Raw genomic sequence first — 19,344 nt, 5'->3', positions numbered from 1 at the left:
CTGCACCCAGGCTGGCACAAGCAAACTGGCATTTGTGCCTTCCAGGCGGGCCTCCCTGTAGCGAAATGGGCAGTGGTGCAGTTTTTGCAGGTTCCCCTGTCGTGCCTCCTCTTTAAACATCTGCCCCCAAATACACACAGCTGGGGTGACAAGGTGGTAGAGAAGCCAGGGGAAGCAATGTGGGACTGTGAGCTCAGTCTCCAGGGAGTAGGGCCCTAGGCAGCACTTGGGAATCCTGGTTCAATCTCTAGTGTGCAAGCCCTGGCGGTCTCTCAACCAGCAGGCACCCCTGATCAGTAGCCAATGGGCCACTGATCCGACCCGCCCGCCCCCATCACCAAAGATTTATTTACCTCATTCTCTGTGGGGTTCAGGCAGCACTTACTGCAACCCCCCACCTTTTGCTTGTGATTTTGGAAAAATCTCAAAACAGGACAATTTGCTTTGGCAAAGCTAAAAAGAGGCCCAGTTTTGTCCAACCCCCGCTGCGGGTGTCCCACCCCTCCATGTGCCTGGTGTCGGTGTGTATGTTTGTGCCAGTCAGGAGCAGCCCTCACCTTTTGCTCTTTGGAGACCGGGATCCCGCACACGGGTTCATACCCTGCTCTCCCTAGTGCGTGCCATCCCGTGTCACCGAACCTCGGACAAAGGCATCATGGCTGGCACTCTCTGCGGAGGAGTGGAAATGTCGTGGCTGTTGCAGGTTCGGATACGGGGGCATTGGCCAAGTGACCTGCTTGAGGGCTCTGGCCAGGAATCCGAGAGGACGTTGCTGTTTAGGATTGAGGGGTCTCAGAAGAGCTCTCAGGGGAGGGATCTAGCAGGGAGAGCCACAGCTCAGGCTTGGGGAGCAGGAGTGGAGCTGCAGGGAAGGAGGTGGGGTGGGGCCAGTCCAGGACTGGAATGCTGGAGCCCAGGGTTGAGGTGTAGCCGGGAGCAAACGCAGAGGCTACTCACAGGTCATTGTCGGTCTCCGTGCGGCTCTTCTGCTGTCGCCTGTAGATGATGAACACAGTGACGGCCACGCCGATGATGAGAGCCGCAGCAATTACGCCCCCCAGGATCCCGATAATGCCCCCTGGGGGTCCCTGCGGCAGCGGCTTATCTGGAACAAACACAGAGACGAAGTGCATTAGCATCTGGAGCCTGGGGAGCAATGGTGCCAGGCGTAGCACTCAGCAGAGCAGAGGCCCAATGTACTGCAGATCCTGTGGCTCCCAGAGAGAGATCAGCCCCCACACTGCACACACTCCTTGATCTCCCTGTCCCATCCCTCCCCCTGCAAGGCAGACCCTTCTACCCCATGATGGACCTTGTCTCTTCCAGGTCTCCAGAGACCTGGTTTTCTATTGACTGACACTGCTCCATCTTGGCCCCTTCTGACCATTTGGGTCCATGGATTCCACGATCATAGGGCCCTGCCTCGAGAAGCGCCAGACGCCTCCTTCGCTGGCCTCCCGTGGAGTGAAAAAGGCTCCTCGCCACTCATCAGCCCCTTGCCGAGTACCGTGATCCTCCCCACCGAGGGCCTCCCTGCTCTCAGCATTGCTGACCCCACTCTCCCATCTCTCCCCGCCCCATGGCCTGGACCTCCACTGGGACCCACCTCCCCATAACCAGGTCTGTCCTAAGGATTGCAGCCAGAACTGACAGCAGGGGGAAACCTATGGGGCACTGGGGGTGGGGGCCTCGTCATCCCAGAGTCCTAGTGCTCAGATACTACAATGCTGAGCAGTAGTGCCAAACCCCAGCATTCCCCGCTCCTAGTGGCTAGAGATCCCCCAAGCACAGGTCCCCCAGGCGCCCACCAAAAACTCCTCGCTGTCCACCAGGGCATTGGCTACGTTCCTGAGGGTTAACCCTTCAGCTGCAGGTACTTTGCCAGCTGGCTGAACTCACAGGAGGACAAGTTTAGTATCAGAGGTTAATCCCAGGGAAGCAGTGACTGACTGGGGGCAGAGCAGGGTGTGTGTGTGTGTCAGGGTCCTGCATCCATGGGGCACAGATATCCTGGCTGTCGGATGGGGCATATACCCCCTGCCCTGGCTCCCATTGGCCCTGGAGCTGAAGAGCTCCATGATTTGGAGTCGACCTCAACGCAACTAACATGGACCTCATTCAAAGGAAACCGATCCCGTGGGCTTGATGGGAAAGAGCTTTGAAATGTACGATAAAAGGATTTAATTTGCTCTACCTTCCAACCTAATTAAACTTGAAAACTAGCTAATTGGTACTTTGTACTTACAGCTCCGGCAGTGATGAAAGTGGAAGATAATTGGAATGGAGGAAGGAAAAAATCCAGGGGAGGGGGAAAAAGGGGCCTGCTGGAGCCTGGTCCCCTGGGGAAGGGATGCAGCTCATAGCAGAGCATATGCCTTCCTTGGAAATGGGGTGGAGACCTGCCCAGTGGTGTGTGCGTCTCATTACAAGGGCAGTGGCCCTGGTGGATGCACCATGTAGTCATCTCCTCCCTGCAGAGGTGCAAAGTGTGATCTGATTTATATCCTCAGCACCTGAGCCTGTCACATGCATGAGACATGGGCCAATAATGCCAGCCCTGTCTATGGGGTGGGACCCAGGGCAATCACCCCAAGGACACACAGAAAGTTTGTGGCAGAACAGAGAACTGAACCCGGATTTTCTAAATCCTAAATGACTGGCCTAACCCCAAGGACAACCTTCCGCTAGCTGGGATGTTAACACTATCAGCTCTGCAGAGCCTTCCAGCCCCAAAGCCCTTGTGGCTTACTCACAGCTTGAGAGCATTCAGATTCTGCCTGTCTCACATAAGGGAAGACGCTCTGTGCTAGTCAGTGGAATTCCCCCAGTAGGGCAGATGGAATAATAATGGTATATTGTATATGCTGTGGGCTCCAGGGGCTCCAGCAGCAGGGAGCCCGGGGCTCTTTAAAGCGCCAGCCTGGGGAAGCCAGTCAGGTCCGGCATGGCGTACTGGCTCTTGCCGGTATGCCATACCAGACCGGCTTACTTTCACCTCTGCCCTCCACTGATGAATAGCAGCTACCTCTGCAGTGGAAGAGACCAGCTACTTAACAGCCCCCGGGAACAATGCAGTTTAGGACAGGAAGTGAAGCAGAATGTTGTGCCCTGTTGAAATTGCAGGGAGAATGTAACTTCTCACATTGGACGATATCTGTATCACTGGAATTAACATACTTAGACTTGGATGGGTTTGATTTTTAGTGGCAAACGTCGATTTCACGGCATATACACAAACTGACAAAAATATTTCCATCAATAACATTTGAAATTGACAGATAGGCAAAGTAAGGAAAATGCTGCTTGAGGAATTTGTTAGAGTTTGATTTGAGGCTATTTACTTTGCTTAGTTTGGCAAGCGATGTTAACAATTTGTGTTTTAGTGGTTATAAAGCTTTAACTTGTTGAAATCAGCATCTACTGACCTTTGCTGCTTTCTGACCCCTGCCCATAATTTAGTCCAACTGTGAAAATTTAAGTGGATAAAACTAAAAAAAAAAATGCTTATAAATAGACATTGCTGTTATCTGTCAAATTCTGCCACACCTAAACACATCCATTCCAGGGGCTCTTCAATGGCCACGTGTAGTCAGCACCTTGGATTCATATCCCCTCCACAAGAAAATCTATCCAACACACTCCCTACATGGAGCACTTGGGTTCAGTGCTGACTCGGATGGAAAAGCCTCCCCATTGATTAGTCACCCCCATGCTCTGGGTACTCCGCCAGCTGCTTAGCTGTGAGGTTGACACCCTGCCATCCCATGCCCAAAGACCCATCCCATTGCTAGCGCAAAGCCAACTCTGACAGATCTCTGAAAGCAACACATCTGCGTGAATCCCACTCCCAGACTGCTGCACTAAGGAGCAAACGGGGTCTGCATGGGATTCACAGAGACGTTCCCTCTCCCCAGTTACTGCCAGCGATCAGTCCCTGTGGCACACGGCAAAGAACCGACACACTTATCACATCAGTGCAAAGGGTTCTGAATGCCAGCACGAGACATCACAGCAAGCACAGAAAAGGCTCAGCAAGCCAACATGCTACCCCACCCTCAATTTCCCTGCTGTTCTTCCATCCCTTTACATGCTTTGATGCTAACCTGGGCCTTTATCCTACCTGGCAAGGCACCCCCGCATCTCCATCAGCTGGCATCTCACCTGGCCTCCCCAGGCCCCTCTTTAAAAACTCTGAGCCAGGCCGCGGGATACTGCAGTCATTACAAGGCAAAGGCCCGGCTCTCATCCTCCTGAGCGGTGTCACTTCAGCTCCTCTCCCACCCTCGCTTTCCCTCTCCATACACCACCTTACCCCATAAATAACATTTCTGCCTTGAGACAGCTCACTTACTGCCATGCTCAAACAGACAGCTGACGCAATGGGATATGATCTCCAGGACTGCATTAGAGATTGTGGCAGGGACAACGATTGTAAAGAATCTTCCAGTCACTTCGGCTGGGGCATATCCATGATGAATTGGCCCCAAATGGCTCTCTTGATGTCAGGTAGCGAGCGGGGAACATCAGCTTCCTGCTACAGCTGTAAATCAGGCTCTTTGTATGGAAAGGGCTTGCGGGGGGTGGGGAATAAATAAATAAATAGAGCCAAGTGAATGTCCTGGAGCCAGCACAGGAGTTCATGACAACGGAGGGGGTCAGGGAGTTTTGGAGAGGGGGCGATGCAGCCCTCAAATTTGCAGGGGAGAGAGAGAGAGGACAATGAGAAAAGAAAGCCAGAGGAAGAGGACAGGGAACGACAGTGGGATGAAGGAAATGCAGGAGCTCCAGGATGAGGGGGATAGTAATGAATAGCTCCACCCCTCAGGCCCTTTCTCCCATAAGGGTGAACCTCGTCCGGGCAGGAGACAGAGCTGCCTTGGGAGCAGGTTCCAGACAGCAGAACGAACTCCCCCAGGATCGTCAGACCTCACCCCCACCCTTCACACCCAGTGCCAGGTGCACTGCTCCCACCCACCTCTTCTGACAAAAGCACAGAACTGCGTGGGCATTTACAAATCTCAGCAGCAACCCTACCAAAACACACCAGTCCACCGCACACGCAGAGGGGTGGATGGCCAAGAACATGCAGCACGTGACAGACATCAGTCTTGTCGCTGAATGCATGGCTGGGAGGGGATTGGATTTGATGGGGGCCGGATCAGAACCAGCACAGACTAGACCAGGAAGGAAAGAACGAAGGGAGTAGGTGAGTGGGAGATGCAGGCTTGGCTAGACAGGCCAAGAGGGGAAAGGACAGGAAAAAGAAGGATAAAGAGAGGGAGGCTGTCTCCTATTTCCCCCTTCCCTGTTTTCTCTTTCATCTGCTTCTCTCTCTCCACATCTTCAGCCTTTCACTTTCCTGCTCTCCCCTTCTCTGCCTCTGAGCGGCCGTGGCTTAGCACAAGGTGGCCCTTCCCGTGTTTGGTCCCTGCCCTTATCAATCTCACTTTGAAGAAGCTGCTCGCTTGGGGGCATCTTAATGAACCCGCTGAGTGTTGTAGTCCATCTGCCTGCCGGACTGTCTGTCTAACTGCATTAGCTGGGCTGAGTGAGGCAGGGATCTCAAAGGCAGCCCAAGCTCCTCCTCTCCCTTGTAAGAACTGGGGTACTGTGGGTTAGGGCTCAGAAGCACAGCATGGTATGGAGGGCCCAGGAGTGGACTTGCAGAGGCCGTGGGTTAATATTGGGGTTCACTGGGAAAGCTGTGGGGGTCCAGGGCTGGTCAGGGTTGCAATGCATGGGCAGGGGAGGGGGGGTGAAAATCAGCCTTGGACCGAGAAGAACTTTTGAAAATTAAGAATGCAAAACCCCTTGCTCCGTGTCACACTAGAATTGCTTAAAACTCCCCCCAAAGTTTGCGTGAAGCATTTGGCAGTGAGGCAAGTAATGGGAAGCCCGATGGGGCTAAACAAACAGCTCAGCCTTATCTGAGTGGCTAAAGGCTGCTGGGAGCTCTTCGTTCCTGCTGGAGACTGAATTAATGTGAACAATTAGAATTAAGGATGAAAGGAAAAGAAAAAAAAAGTTTTTGGTGCCATTTGCCTCCTTTAGTTTATTCTTGTATTCCATTCTTCCCCAGCCCCCTGCTCCCTCCTGGAGCTGGGAACACAGTGAGGAGCCACCTAACCCCCAGCCCTCCTTGCAAGTGGATTAAAATAGCTATGTATTAATAATGAATCCATTGCACTCGCACTGTTGTGTATGTCTGGGGTTCTTAAAGCTCTTCCCCAATACAGGTAAGTATTATTATCCCCATTTCACAGATGGGGAAAGCAACACACTAAAAGATGCAACTTTCCACTCGCTGGCAGATCCAGGAATAGAACCCAGGAGTTCTGGCTCCCATGTGGCTCTTTGGAGCTGTGGACCATGAGGCCTTCAGCTGTAGGTCGTGATTCCACAAATCAAAAAGGAAAGAGATAAAGGACTGAAAGGTTGGAGACCATTGGTTCCCAGTCAGTTCACTCTGGCATCAGGATCCTAATGAACCAAACAAAACACACCGTGAAATTAGGAACCCTAACAGTCCAATCAGAACCCCAAGGCGGATCAGGAATCTGGAATGAACCAATCACAAAATTTGATGAGATGGGGAACTCTAGAGAACCAAACCAAAAACTACATGAGATCAAGACTCTAGTTAACGAATCAGAATACTTGGTGAGAGCAGGACTTCTAACAAACCAATCATAACCCTGAATGCGGTCATGACTCTGTATGGAGCCAATCGGAGCTGTGAGTGAGATGATGATGCAGCACCAAAGCAAACCAAAACACTTAATGAGATCAAGACCTTCTGTAATTAACCAGTCATGATGCTCAATTAGCTCATGTCCACCAATCTTACTCAGTTGACCTTTCACTAAGAATGCGCACAATCTCCAGTGGACAGAGAGAATCCCCTTTAGACGGACAAATTGAAGGGGATGTCATGTGAGGGCTCCTGTCCTCAGCACAGCCCCCCGCCAGCCACGAAACACACCCAAGTACAAAAAAACCATAGGGCTGATGTCTCCATTTACAGCGACAGAGGCCTGGCTCAGATTTATGGCCCTGTCTGTGTGAGCAGCCATGGTATCATTTCCAACCACAAGCTCAAACTGAACAAGCCACCCGCACGTATCGTGCCCCCTGGGTTAAATAATGCAAGTGAGACGTAAATAGTAAATATTAGCAGGGGGAGAGTGAGGGCTTTGGAGGGTGGACAGAGAGGTTCCCAGGTGTGATCTGGAAAGAGGTGAGAAGCTGTAGAGACCCAGACAGTGGCAGATTAGCCAATGGGTCAATGGGCCCGTGCCCAGGGGTCCCAGCCAACTGGGGGGCCCTGGAAAAATGGGCACCCCTACGCCCTGACCCTGCTCCGTGGCAGAAACACCGGGGAGGGGGAAAGCCCCAGTGCCCAGGCCCCTGCTGCGACTCCAGGACTGGAGGAGCTCTAGGTCTCAGGGCTGGAGAAGCTCTCACTCCCTGCTGCAGCCCCTGGGCTGTGGACAGGGGACAGAGCTTCTCCGGTCTTGGGGCTGCAATGTGGGGGAGAGAAAGGAGCAAACGGGTTGCAGGCCGCAGTGGGGTGGTGGTGGTGTGGGGCAGGACTGTGGATGGCCCAGGGGCGGGGCCGCAGGGGGAAGGTGCAAAATTGTAGGGGGTGTAGCAGTGGGTGTAGCAGGGTTGCAGGAGGAAGGAGCGGAACAGGGGCAGGAATGCTGGCGGAGGGGATGGGGAGAGGACCCGCTCACTTGCTCTGGTCCAGGGACCCAGGAAACCTTAATCCACCTCTGGACACACAGGCGGGTGTTCCAGAGCTCAGAAGCTGCAGAGGAGAAGGCTCTCCCACCTACAGTCAGGGGATTGCAGAAGGCTGGTATTAAATGGGCAGAGGGAGGGAGGGAGAAGAAAGGGACAAGATTTATGAAGTTGGCTGGAGCAAGTCTAAGCTGGGGATAAGCCCTGATCTTAGCCACCAGGGCACTGGTTTGAGGAGCCAGGGGTGACATTCTGCGCTATGGCAGCGAGGTAGATCTCTGTTGGTCTCAGCAGGATTGTTTCAGATTTGCAGCAGGGTAAGCCGGGGGGGGGGGCGGGGGGAATTTGCTCCAAGTGGAGCCATTTCGAATGGCACTTGAATTGACCGGGAGCCAGCGGTGGCATTAGGAGGGCAGTGCTGGCGTGCTGTGGAGTTCTGCGGGTGCCGGGCTCTGGAGGGCTGAGACACGGGGAGGCGGTCGGGAAGGGGGCTGCAGTAACTCACCACAAGAGGAGAGGAAGGTGTGAGTGAGGATTCAAAGGCGGCACAGCTAAGGAACTGGCAAGTCCAGGTAAAAATAGGTCTTGAGCTTGCTTTTAAACTCATATGGTGGGACTGGCTAATTTGGGGCTCTTACCTCCATAGCCCAGAAGCACAGCGCCAGCCCAGAGCATGGCAGGGTCTAGCTCTTGTTCGCAAAGGGTTAGCAGAAGGCTATGCCTAAGGAGAGGCGATGGAGACGGGGAGTTTGGCTAAGCAGGCAGGGCCAAGGCTGGGGAAAAGGCTGGGTTGTGAAAATGAATCCGAGGCTATACAGGGATCCAGAGCACCCACGGGAGAAGAGGAAGGATGGAGAATGCTGGAATGATGGACCCTCCTTACCGCCCTGCCCAAGTTAACCAGCAGGGAGGTGAGAGAACTCGCCAGTGGGCAGGGCATCAGGAAGGGACAAGCACCGTCCATCTGCACTGTACACAAGCCAGCAAGAGCTGAGGTTCTACGCTGCATCTGCAAGACGGGCAGTGGGCCAGATGCTCAGCTGGCACAAACCCTAGCTAGCCTAGCTCCACTGATTTGCCCACTGGCACCTTGCTGGGTCAGTGGTTCAGGGCCGAGTCACGCCAGGGTGCCTGCTGCTGAACAACCAATGCCCTTCCTGCAGCCTGTGGGTCTGCCCTCCCCTGCCTTGCACGGTCAGCGTGAGCCACAGTGCTCTCCCGCCCTTTGCACTGGTGTAAATGACGGCGCACGGCGCCGGGCAATGGCGAACGAGACCCAGAGAGCCTCTCCTTAACTGGCTGACCGGGCCCTGTCTTGCTTCGCTCCCAACCAGAGCTCAGGGCTGCTGGCAAGAATGCGTGCGAAGGCATTTCACAGCGCAGAGAATCAGCCACCAGGCTGCCACAAATCAGTGCTCCAGGCCCAGTCCCAAGCCTGCCGCACAGAGTTAACCCCACAGTGCCCAGCACGTGTTCAGAACCCTACAGGGCCGCCCAGCTCTGACGCTTGTGCAAACAGCGGGGGGACGGAACCACGGAGCGAGGGGCAGCTCTGAGAAATCTCTGAATGCAGGAGTGGCTGACGGGATGCTGCAGGGCTTTCTGAGCCAGAGAAGTCTCTGGACCCAATTCTCTGGGGCCTTGCAGCTCAGGTCATCTTGTGTGCAAAGGTGGTGGTGGTGGGTGGGGTGAAATGCTCCAGCCACGGGAATGAGTAGAGATTCCTGATCCCATATCCGTTTATACCCCTTTGGCCCAGGTATAAATGACTCCGCTGGGTGCAGGGTATGGGGACAAGCAGGCCCTATATTTCCTCAAATGAAGAGGGGGAAGGGAGCGAAAGGGTTAATAACCTGCAGAGCTGGGGATACGGCCAGAACAGAGACGAGGCAGAGCTGTTATTCCTGCGACGGGCTCGGAGGAACTATATAAATAAGGAGGAAATTTAAAAGCAAGCCCAGGCTACTCGATGAGGCTGCTTGTTTATGTAACTGTCACTTCCACAGCTGCCAGCCTCACGGAGGGGGTACAGCCATCACTGTGCAGGAGGCCGCTCCCAGCTCGGCCTGTGTTGTTGGTCTGCCGCGCTACGCCCCACCCGAGGCATTCAGCAGAAATCCTCATCTCACCCCGAGCCCAACCACTCTGTGCAACAGAGACGCATGGACACCCCCCCTACATCCAGCCCCGTGAGCATGCTTGGAGTACTGGGACCACGCTGCTCAGGTTCACAACGGACAGGTACAGGGAGCTATTTTCCAGGGTTTGCTGTGGTCACTGCCCCAGCGCGAGCCCCAGCCTGGCCTTATTTGGTGCAATTTGGTCACTGAATCAGAGCAATCCCCTACCAGCCAGCACCCGGGGGCTGATCAAGTCCCAGAGGAAAGCATGGCCTGGCACCCAGCCCACAGGGTACCGATTGCATTTCCCTTCCGCAGCCGCATGCCCTCCCAGCCTGTTTGCCTTGCTCTGTGTTCACTAGCCCCAACCAGCACTGTGAAAACAACTCAAGAGGGCAGTGGAGAGCCGGGAACATGGCGAACGGGGGGCAGACCTCTCCCCTGGGCTCCTGCTTTGAAGAGAAAACCCATCTGCCAATGGATACGCCCAGGTGTTTGATATTAGCTGAGATTTCATGCACATTCTATCCTGGGCAATTGCTTTGCCATCCAGCTCAGGTAATGGCAGGAGGTACCAGTGGAAACTCATCTCTGGCCGTTAATGACCTTCCTCCCCCTCTTCCCCGGCATAGGAGTCATCAGTGGTTAAGTAGCTGCTGGACTGTGAGAGTCTCATCTCCTCTGGAATGCAGTTTGACCCATGGCGACCTCCTATTGCAATTCCTCTTTGAGTCTCCTCCAGCAGCCGCTAATAAGGATGGAGTTTAAGGCTGGGTAATCGCAAGGGGAGCAGAAAGTTAACCCAGCAAGGCCTGGTGGAAACCCCAATTGATCTTTGGAGAACAACTTTGGCAGGGAGAGATCACCAAGCACTTTGCAAAAAAAGCCCCTCCTGTAGGGGTGGCTTTGCCCGTGCTAGAAAAAGCAGCCACTTCTGGTGGGGAGTACAGCAGCTGTTTGACAGCGCAAGTCAACACCAGGCAACAGTCCAGGGTGGGAAACAAAGAGCTCTTTATGCATTTTAAAGTGCAAGGGGGATTTAGCAAGGAAGCCCGGGCTAGATCCTCTGCTGGTGGAAACTGGCATGATTCCATTGCTTTCAGTGCAGCTAGGCCGACCTACCCCAGTGCAGCCCCCTTCAATTAGACTGGATTGCCCTCACTGGACTTGCAGCACGCACTCGCACACACACACACACACACACACACACTCTCACGTACGTCAATCACAACACAATGCAGAGAGGCCTGAATCACAACATTTGGATCTAGCTCCAGATTTCAAACTCTCCATGTTTGTGGGTGTTTGGCTCTGGGGCTTCTGCTTGGGTCCATCTCTCCACACAACCATCCGTCACACAATGCCCCAAGAAAGCCTTGTGGCAACCCAACCACTCCCCTGGAGAACCACATGGCGCCTCTGCAGCCAGACAGTACAAAGGCCAGACCAGAAACGTTTTCATTTGCTCCAGATCCCAGTCCTTGAGGTGGCAGCAGCAGCAGGGTTCGTGCTGGCATGGGGGATGTAGATATTGCTGCCAGGGACAAAGGCTGCAGCTTCACTTGGTCACCGTTGTGTGTAGCTGGCATCCCCAGCCCCCAGAGCTCACAAGCAGGGCATTTCTTTGCCAAGCCAATAAATGCATACCTGCAGGGTCAGCCCAGGTGCAAGGAGCAGACAAGGCCTCCAGGAGACTTCTGCTGCTCCACCGTGGTCCTATTTGTTCAGCAAAGAGAGTGGGCTGGGACCTAGCCAAGGCTTGGCTGTGCCTGGGGAGTGCACAGGTATTTTGGGGTGTGGCTGGGGTCATCCTAGGCTTGGGTGGTGCCTGAGGGGGACCATGCTCAGGTGTGGCCAGGGTAGATAGACTCTGGGGATTAAGCTAGGGGTTTGCAAGGCTACGTTGGAGTGAATCCATGTGTCAGGTTAGGGTCGGCCAGGGAGCTACTCAGTGGGTCCAAGGCTGAGATTAGGGAGCTATGGGAAGTTCGCTAAAATGTACCCCGGTGGTCAGTCCACAGGTCTGGGCCCCCCACTCCCCCATCAGCCTCCTGCACACTGGGACTTGGCCAGACAAACCGCTCCATCCCAGAGAGTGACTTTCCGAGGGGTGAGAGACACGAGATGAAAAATGGAGACAGGCCTGGTATAAACCTGACAGTTAGTACCACAAGCCCCAGTGACGCCCCCAGCCCAGCTCTGGGAAAGAGGGGAGCAGACGTAGCCCCTCTTCTCTCTGCTCCAGTGTATCCATCCACTTCCAGTGCTCACCTCATTGGAGCATTTATACCGGCTCCTGCAATCCCACCTATTGCTCATTGGCCAGAGGCTGCTGCTTCCCAAGCAAGGCCAGCACCACAGAGCGTCCCCAGTGCAGCTCTGGGCAGGATGGGGCCTGGCGATGTCGCATGTTCCCCCCTCCCTCCTACTTCTTAATTTTGGTTCTCCTTCATTTCCTCCCAGCTTAGCAGAGAAATGAACAACCAAATCCCTTTGCTAATTTATTTTTTTCCTTCTGCACATTTTCGAGGAGGCGATGGCACTTGAAATTGCCTCTCCTGGAACTAAGGGGCCAGATCCTGACCTCCATTACACCAGTGTAAATCCAGAGGAACTCTAGGGATTTCAGTGCTCTTACTCCAGATTTATGTCATCGCAAGTGAGAGCAGAACCCAGCCCCCTAATCCGTCTCTAGCCGTTGATACTCTGTGGATCCCCAGGAGAGTGCATTAGGGTCGTGCTATTAGAGGCAGCCACCAAATGAATTTGGAGAGATCGGGGTGCCACTGCTCCTGCTTAAACTCTTATCATTTGTCTTAATAGAGTTAATTTGCTTAACAACCTTCCAGCTGCACTCCTGGGGACATCTCACTCTCCACTCAGCCTGGGCCCAATCCATCCCATCCGCTTCCCCACCGTTCCACGAGGGATGAGTCTGGCTCAGTGTCACTGGGAAGGAGACAGACCCTTGCCTGTGTTTGTCTGAAGACCCCATCCTCCTCTCGCTGGCATCAGTGACCTTCAGAGAGTTAGCCATGATGTAAGGGAGCAGAATCAGGCTCCAGGCAGTGCTTTAGGTTTGTACAGCACCTGACATAATAGGGTCCTGGTCCAGCAGCATTGAAAAACAGGCTTCCAAAGAGACTGGGAGATACTTCGCTTACCAGCCATTGCTGCAGCTGCTCTCTGCTGCATGCTCCTCTCCCGGATAAGCCTCACTGCTTCCCCACCAGTGCTCCATCTCCAGCAGCTTCCCAGACACCCAGGAGACCCTCCAGAGCCCAGACAAAAGAATCACTGGGCTGGAAGGGATCTCGAGAAGTCAATTAGTTCAACCCCCTGTGCTGAGCCAAGGCCAAGTAAACCTAGATCATCCCCGACAGGTGATTGTCTAAGCTGTTCTTAAAAAGCCTCCCATGATGGGGATTCCACAACCTCCTTTGGAAGCCTAGTCCAGAGCTTAACTCCCCTTAGAGTCTGACAGATTTTCCTAATATCTAACGTAAATCTCCCTTGCTGCAGATTAAGCCCATTACTTCTGGTCCTATCTTCAGTGGATACGGAGAAAAATTGATCACTGTCTTCTTTATAGCAGCCCTGAACATATTTGAAGACTGTTATCAGGTTCCACCGCTGTGTCTTCTTTTCTCAAGATGAAACATGCTCATGTTTGTTAAAATCTTGACTCACAGGTCAGGTTTTCTAAACCTTTTCTCCTGTGTGTTGCTCTCCTCTGGACGCTCTCCAGTTTTTTCTGATGTCTGGCACCCAGAACTGGACACAGAACTCCAGCTGAGGGCTCGCGACAACCGAGCAGAGCAAGACAATTACCATCTATGTCTTACATACAACACTCCTATTAATACACCCCAGAATGATATTAGCCTTTTTGCAACTGCATCACAATGTTGACTCATGTTCAATTTGTGATCCACTATAACCCCCAGAGCCTTTTCAGCAGTATTACTGCCTAGCCAGCTATTCCCCATTTTCTAGCTGTGCATTTAATTTTTCCTTCCTAAGTGAAGCACTTTGCACTTGTATTTACTAAATTTCATCTTGTTGAATTGAGACCAATTCTCCAATTTGTCAAGGTTGTTTTGAATTCCAATCCTGTTATCCAAAATGCTTGCCATCCCTCCCAGCTTGGTGTCACTTGCAAAATTTTGTAAGCATTCTCTCCACTCCATTATCCATGTCATTAATGGAAATATTGAATTGTACCAAACCCAGGACTGATGTGTGTGGGACCTCACTAGAAACACCCTCCCAATCTGACAGCAAACCATTGATAACTACTCTTTGAGGACTAACTTACTAAAAATCAAGTTGTATCACATCTATCACTCCCCCCGCCCCCCCATTCACAAGGCTAGTAACCTAAACTCAAAGAAGGAAATGAAGTTGCTTTGGCATTATTTGTTCTTCACAAATCCATGCTGGCTATGCCTTATAAACCTGTTATCCTCTAGGTTCTTATACATTGATAGTTTAATAATTTGATCCAGTACCTTTCCAGGTATCAAACTTAGGCTGTTCAGACTCCTCTCTGTTCCCTTTTTAAAGACAACTATTATGTTTGCCCTTCTCTAGTCTTCTGGGACCTCACCTGTTCTCCATGAGTTCGTGAAGATAATTGCTAATGCATCTGAGGTTGCTTCAGCTACACCTTTAAGTACCCTAGGGTGAACTTCATCAGGTCCTGCTGACTGGAATACAACTAACTTATCTAACTATTCTTTAACTGGTTCTTTCCCTGCATTAGCTTGCATTCCTTCCCCCTTGTTGTTAGTATTAACTGTGTTAAGTATCTGGTCACTATTAACCTTTTTAGTGAAGACTGAAGCAAAAAAGGCATTAGACACCTCAACCTCCTTCCCCACTGGGTAGAGAACCCACACTCTCCTTTGTCTTTTTCTTGCTCCGAATGTATTTAAAGAACCTCTTCTTACTGCCTTTTATGGCCCTGGTGAGATGTAACTCATTTTGGGCCTTAGCCTGTCTGATTTTGTTCCTACTTGCTTGCACTGTTCTTTTGTGTTCCTCCTTAGAACAGCCTTATCACGTCATCCCAGCAATCTCTGGGAGCGGGGCTGGGATCCACCAGCCATCCTGGAAAGGGATTACATTTCTCCTCCCCCCCAGGAGTGTGGGTTGGCATCAGACGCTGCGTGTTGCAGGAAATCTCTAGTAAAGTTACTTCCAGGATCCTAGCGCTCTGGATGCTTCGGAGCGCCTTGGAATAAGAACAAAGCTGTGAGATATCCACATGGCCCTGGCCTAGATTCTGGTGTTACTGCCTTTCTTATTGCTTGTCATGTGCGCTGCTCCTGATCAATGGCTCTGAGGTTAAGAGCCACTTCCTCTAACCTCTGGAAGCATCCGAGCTCATGAACAGCAATGGCAGCTGCAATGTTTTCCTAGGCTTCCCCTGATACGACCCCTTCCAAAGGGGTGCTTTGGTTGGGCTCTAGACCTCCAAACGCTCTGCCCTCCTTGCAAGGAAAAAGAACCATACCATGCACTCCCCTACCTTCCGTCTGAGGATCTTTGCAACACCCTTGGGGAACAGTCATTGCTATTGCCACCAGTGAGTCAATGAACCCTGCTGTAACTTCATATGCCAGAGGTAGATTTGGCCCACTATCACTATTTTACCAATGGGAAACTGAGGCACAGAGAGGCAGAATGATTTGTAGAAGGTCAATGGTAGAACCAGAAATAGAACCCAGGAGTCCTAACGCCTAGGCCACTGACAATTACTACGAGACAACGATTCCCTTCCAGAATGGGGAACAGAACACAGGCATGTGCAAGGTCATGCCGCACAGGGGACGCCATTTTGTAGAGCACGTATTTCTGCATGTGGCCCAAGGAAGTGCTCCGTAACTAGCTTCTGGCCCTCAACACTGGAAAGGTTGGATTGTCTTAAGTGAGAGGTGACTTGAAGGTATAAGTGCCATAATGGGAAGAAAAGACGGGGTCCTACAAGGCTCTTTTATCTTGCAGAGAAAAGCAGAAGAAGAACCAGTGGCCACAAGTTAAGCTAGATAAATTCAAGTTAGAAACTAGGCACACATTTTTAACAGTGAGGGTGATTAATCACAGGAACAAACCACCAAGTTTCTCCCTCTTTTGATGTCTTCTGATCCAAAAGGGCAGATATCCTTCAGCCAAACACAAGTTCTGCTTTAGTCAAACACGTGTCATTGGGCTTAGTACAGGGGTAACTGTAATGGCCTGTGCTTACAGGAGATCAGACTAGATGATCTAATTGTCCCTTCTGGCCTTAAACTCTATGACTCTAGTCCTCTGGGATAACTACCAGGCCAGGGAAGAGAACCCAGGAGTCCTGATTTCCAACCCCTGTGCTCTAACCACTAATCAACATTCCCCTTCCCAGAGCCAAGGCCAGAAACCAGGGGTAATTCCCTCAAAGCTCCGCTCTACCCATTAGACGACTCTCCCCCCACAGTCAATATCATTCCCCTCCCCACTGCATGTGGATGCTAAGGGAAGAAGCCTTGGCATTCTCTGTCTTTGGGAAAGCTGCCAAGTATGCAGCATCCCAGAGACGGGAGAGACCCCAGAAGACTCTATGGAGAGACCAGAAAGCGTAGCATTGCTCGGCGCATGTTCCCTGCAGCTTTGTGAGCCTGGGGAGCGCTTCCTCCCAGGGAGCTGGACTCCACTCACTCTCCCAGCCTCGTCTGCTCTGTTGCTCAGGTAACACTTTAAAGGCAGGTCCTCGGTGCAGTTTTTAGGCCAGATATAATTGGGAAGCTGTCGTGAGGAGCTATAAAACCTCAGTTAATATGCTGGAACTATCTAGTTAAATGCCAATTATAAAACCCTATAAGCTTCTCAACTCAAATATATTAATAACATAATTAAACATTTATTGCTTATGCAAATTAAAAATTAAGTTAATCGGACAGCAAGGAAACCCCAGGAAGTGACCATTTAACGAACTAATTTCTATTTAATTATCATTCCGCCCCGTTACAAAAGCCCCCCATGCCATTATTTTGGTCTGGTTTCTAATGCTGATTTGAGTGATTCAGACTCCGCTCCGCTCCAGCTGTTGGGATCAGTCTGACTGACCTACCTCTCCGGGGCCACTTGCACAGCTGGCAGCATCTGGATGGGACCCACCCACTTCCCGCTTCCCCCCTCAGTGCCCTTCGCTGGGTGTGGCGCTACCAGAATTTAGACCTCACATCCCACCTGTCTCAGTCTAATTATTGTGTAACTAGGCTCTATGGGCCTGCTTCTCTGCTGAGCACCCATGACTCCAGAGGAAGCCTCTGGGACCTGCGGGTTCTCAGCTCCTTTGAGCATCGGCCATGGGTTTATATGCGGAGGAGGCAAAATACGCTCAGACTTTAGGGGGGACTGATGGGAACTTTGCAGCTCAGGCCCATCTGTAGCCAGAACAAGGGCTGCATACAGAGACAGGAAGCAGGTGGGCAGTGAACTCCCCCCCCCCATGCCTTTCAGAGGAAGGTCCCTCCTGTCTGGCTGTCACCCCCATAGGAGGTTGGGGAATCTGTCCCTGCCAGTCTCTAAATGGCCAAGTCCAATCAACCCTCTGCATTTCAAGGGAACGAAAAGTCATTTGGAAAAGGGAGGGGGGACAGGGAGTCCCAGGAAGCACCAGCGGCCAGCTGAGAAGCAATTTGTGCTGCATTCCATCCCCTGAGCCCTAATGGGAACCAGACACTTCAGGGGAAGAGATTTGCGACTGGAACCAAAGGCTGATTTTTACCTCTGGAAGGGCAAGTGGGAGGGGGCTCGAGCTCTCAAGCCAGAGATGGATTCTCTTCACACTGAGGCGGCAGCGTGGCATGTATCCTGTGCCAATCTCCTGCGCCCTGCATGGCAGCCCTGGGTGCTGGATGGCCCCTGGAGCTGGGGTGCTCGCCTTCGCCTCTGGAGATCCAGGTTGAAGGCACTCGGGGCCTGGGAGTGTTGGGTTCAGTCTAGACCTGACTGGGGATTTGTCCATAGAATGCAAACCTCTCACACAGGTCAGAAGAGGTTTGAGGAAGTAGGGGTGCTACTTGCCAGGGCCCAGAGGCATTGGTTGGGGCTCAGGACTGGAACAGCAGGGGGTGCTAGTGGCAGGGTTGAGGGGCATCAGTAGAGTTGCATGGCAGCCCTGGCCTCTAGGCATCCCTCACTTTTTTGAACCCAGGTAGATTGACAAACAGAAGGGAAGAAAGAAAGACCCTTCGGTGAGGAGGCCAGAGAAAGGGATTCAGAGCTAACCCAAGTGACACTATCGGGAGGACAGAAAGGTGGATGGGGTACCAAGAGCATGCCAGGGGTGGAATGCCCATGATCCTCAAAGCGATTTAGGCACCTAACACCCACTGATCTGGGCCAACACTTCTCCGAAGCTCAAATTTCCCCTCTGCAAAGTGAGTGGATGGGCGCTCTCCAAGCTGCCGGGAGCATTCCTAGGCTTAGCTGCTGAATGTTTGTATGGCAGGTTAAGCTCCTGGGGTGAAAGGTGGCATGTCAGAGCAGCGTGCTGCGATTATCATTACTACAGCAAGGTAGCTGAAGATACATTGTAGAAGCCAGCAGCTGGAGAGCGGGACAAAGCCTGGTGGTGGGAAATGAAGTGTTCTAAGTCCCCGGGGATGGAGCAATTCCTCAGGAGAGCAAAGCCTGTGGGGCCAGAGCTGGGTGGAGAGACACCCCTCCTTCCCCTTGACAGGCGATCAGTTAAACCTGACAGGTGTGAAGTTGGCAATTTTCTTTTCAAAACTGCCAGATAAACAGGCTGGCAGGAATCAGAGGAGATGGAGAGGAACAGAGAGATAAGGCGAAATGGAAACATAAAAGATGGGAAAGTCAAGCACATTGCACAGAGAGGCCAGTCATGGTTCAGAGGCGGAGAGGAAAGGAGCGAGAGTATTAACATCATTGCGTGTGCAGTCCCATGCTGCCAGCCAAATGCGCAGCAACAGAGCTAGGAAGGGGCTTGACTCACAGGCAGCTCCCCAGGGGGGTCCCCCGGGCCCTTGTCAATTGCACAGGAGGAGGCAAATTTGGATGCTACAGCTTGACATTTCCTCAGGAGGTTTACCTGGCACTGAACAGTCCCTCCCGGGCTGGTGGGCACAGGTCAGAGCCATGGTTTCATGGGGTGTGTGGGAGATGCCTATTTTGCACCCATGACATTGACAGGCTCTTGTTTTTCACCCCCAAATTCTGCACTGAGTAGATGCGATAAAAGCCTGATCCAAAGCCCATGAAATCAGGGAAGAGTCACCCACTGATTTCAGTGGGATTTGGATCAGGCCCTGCGATTGCAAACTCTCTGGGGCACAGAACATGCCTCACTCTGCATTTGCATAGCTTGTCAGTGCTATGTGGAAGTGGAATCCAAACTTAGCACATTCTGCACAGCCGCATCAGCTAAATGTCTTGAGCTAAAGGTGCAACCACATTAGTTGGTAGCAGTAGTAAG

General features: G+C 52.3%; 1 protein-coding gene across 3 annotated transcripts in view; it reads right to left on the bottom strand.

Moving 5' to 3' along the window:
- NECTIN1 (nectin cell adhesion molecule 1) overlaps window positions 1-19,344 on the bottom strand; it is a 154,978-nt gene that overhangs the window by 31,656 nt on the left and 103,978 nt on the right. For all 3 annotated transcript variants that reach the window (XM_074936758.1, XM_074936761.1, XM_074936762.1), the window contains exon 6: window positions 958-1,105. In XM_074936758.1, the coding sequence (XP_074792859.1) occupies window positions 958-1,105 (148 nt within the window). The remainder of the gene's footprint in view (window positions 1-957; window positions 1,106-19,344) is intronic.

This window comes from Natator depressus, chromosome 22 (genome assembly GCF_965152275.1).
Source record: "Natator depressus isolate rNatDep1 chromosome 22, rNatDep2.hap1, whole genome shotgun sequence".
NCBI classification, from domain to species: Eukaryota; Metazoa; Chordata; order Testudines; family Cheloniidae; genus Natator; species Natator depressus.
Note: the sequence above shows the minus strand (reverse complement) of the source record. Positions and strands in the feature narration are given on the sequence as shown.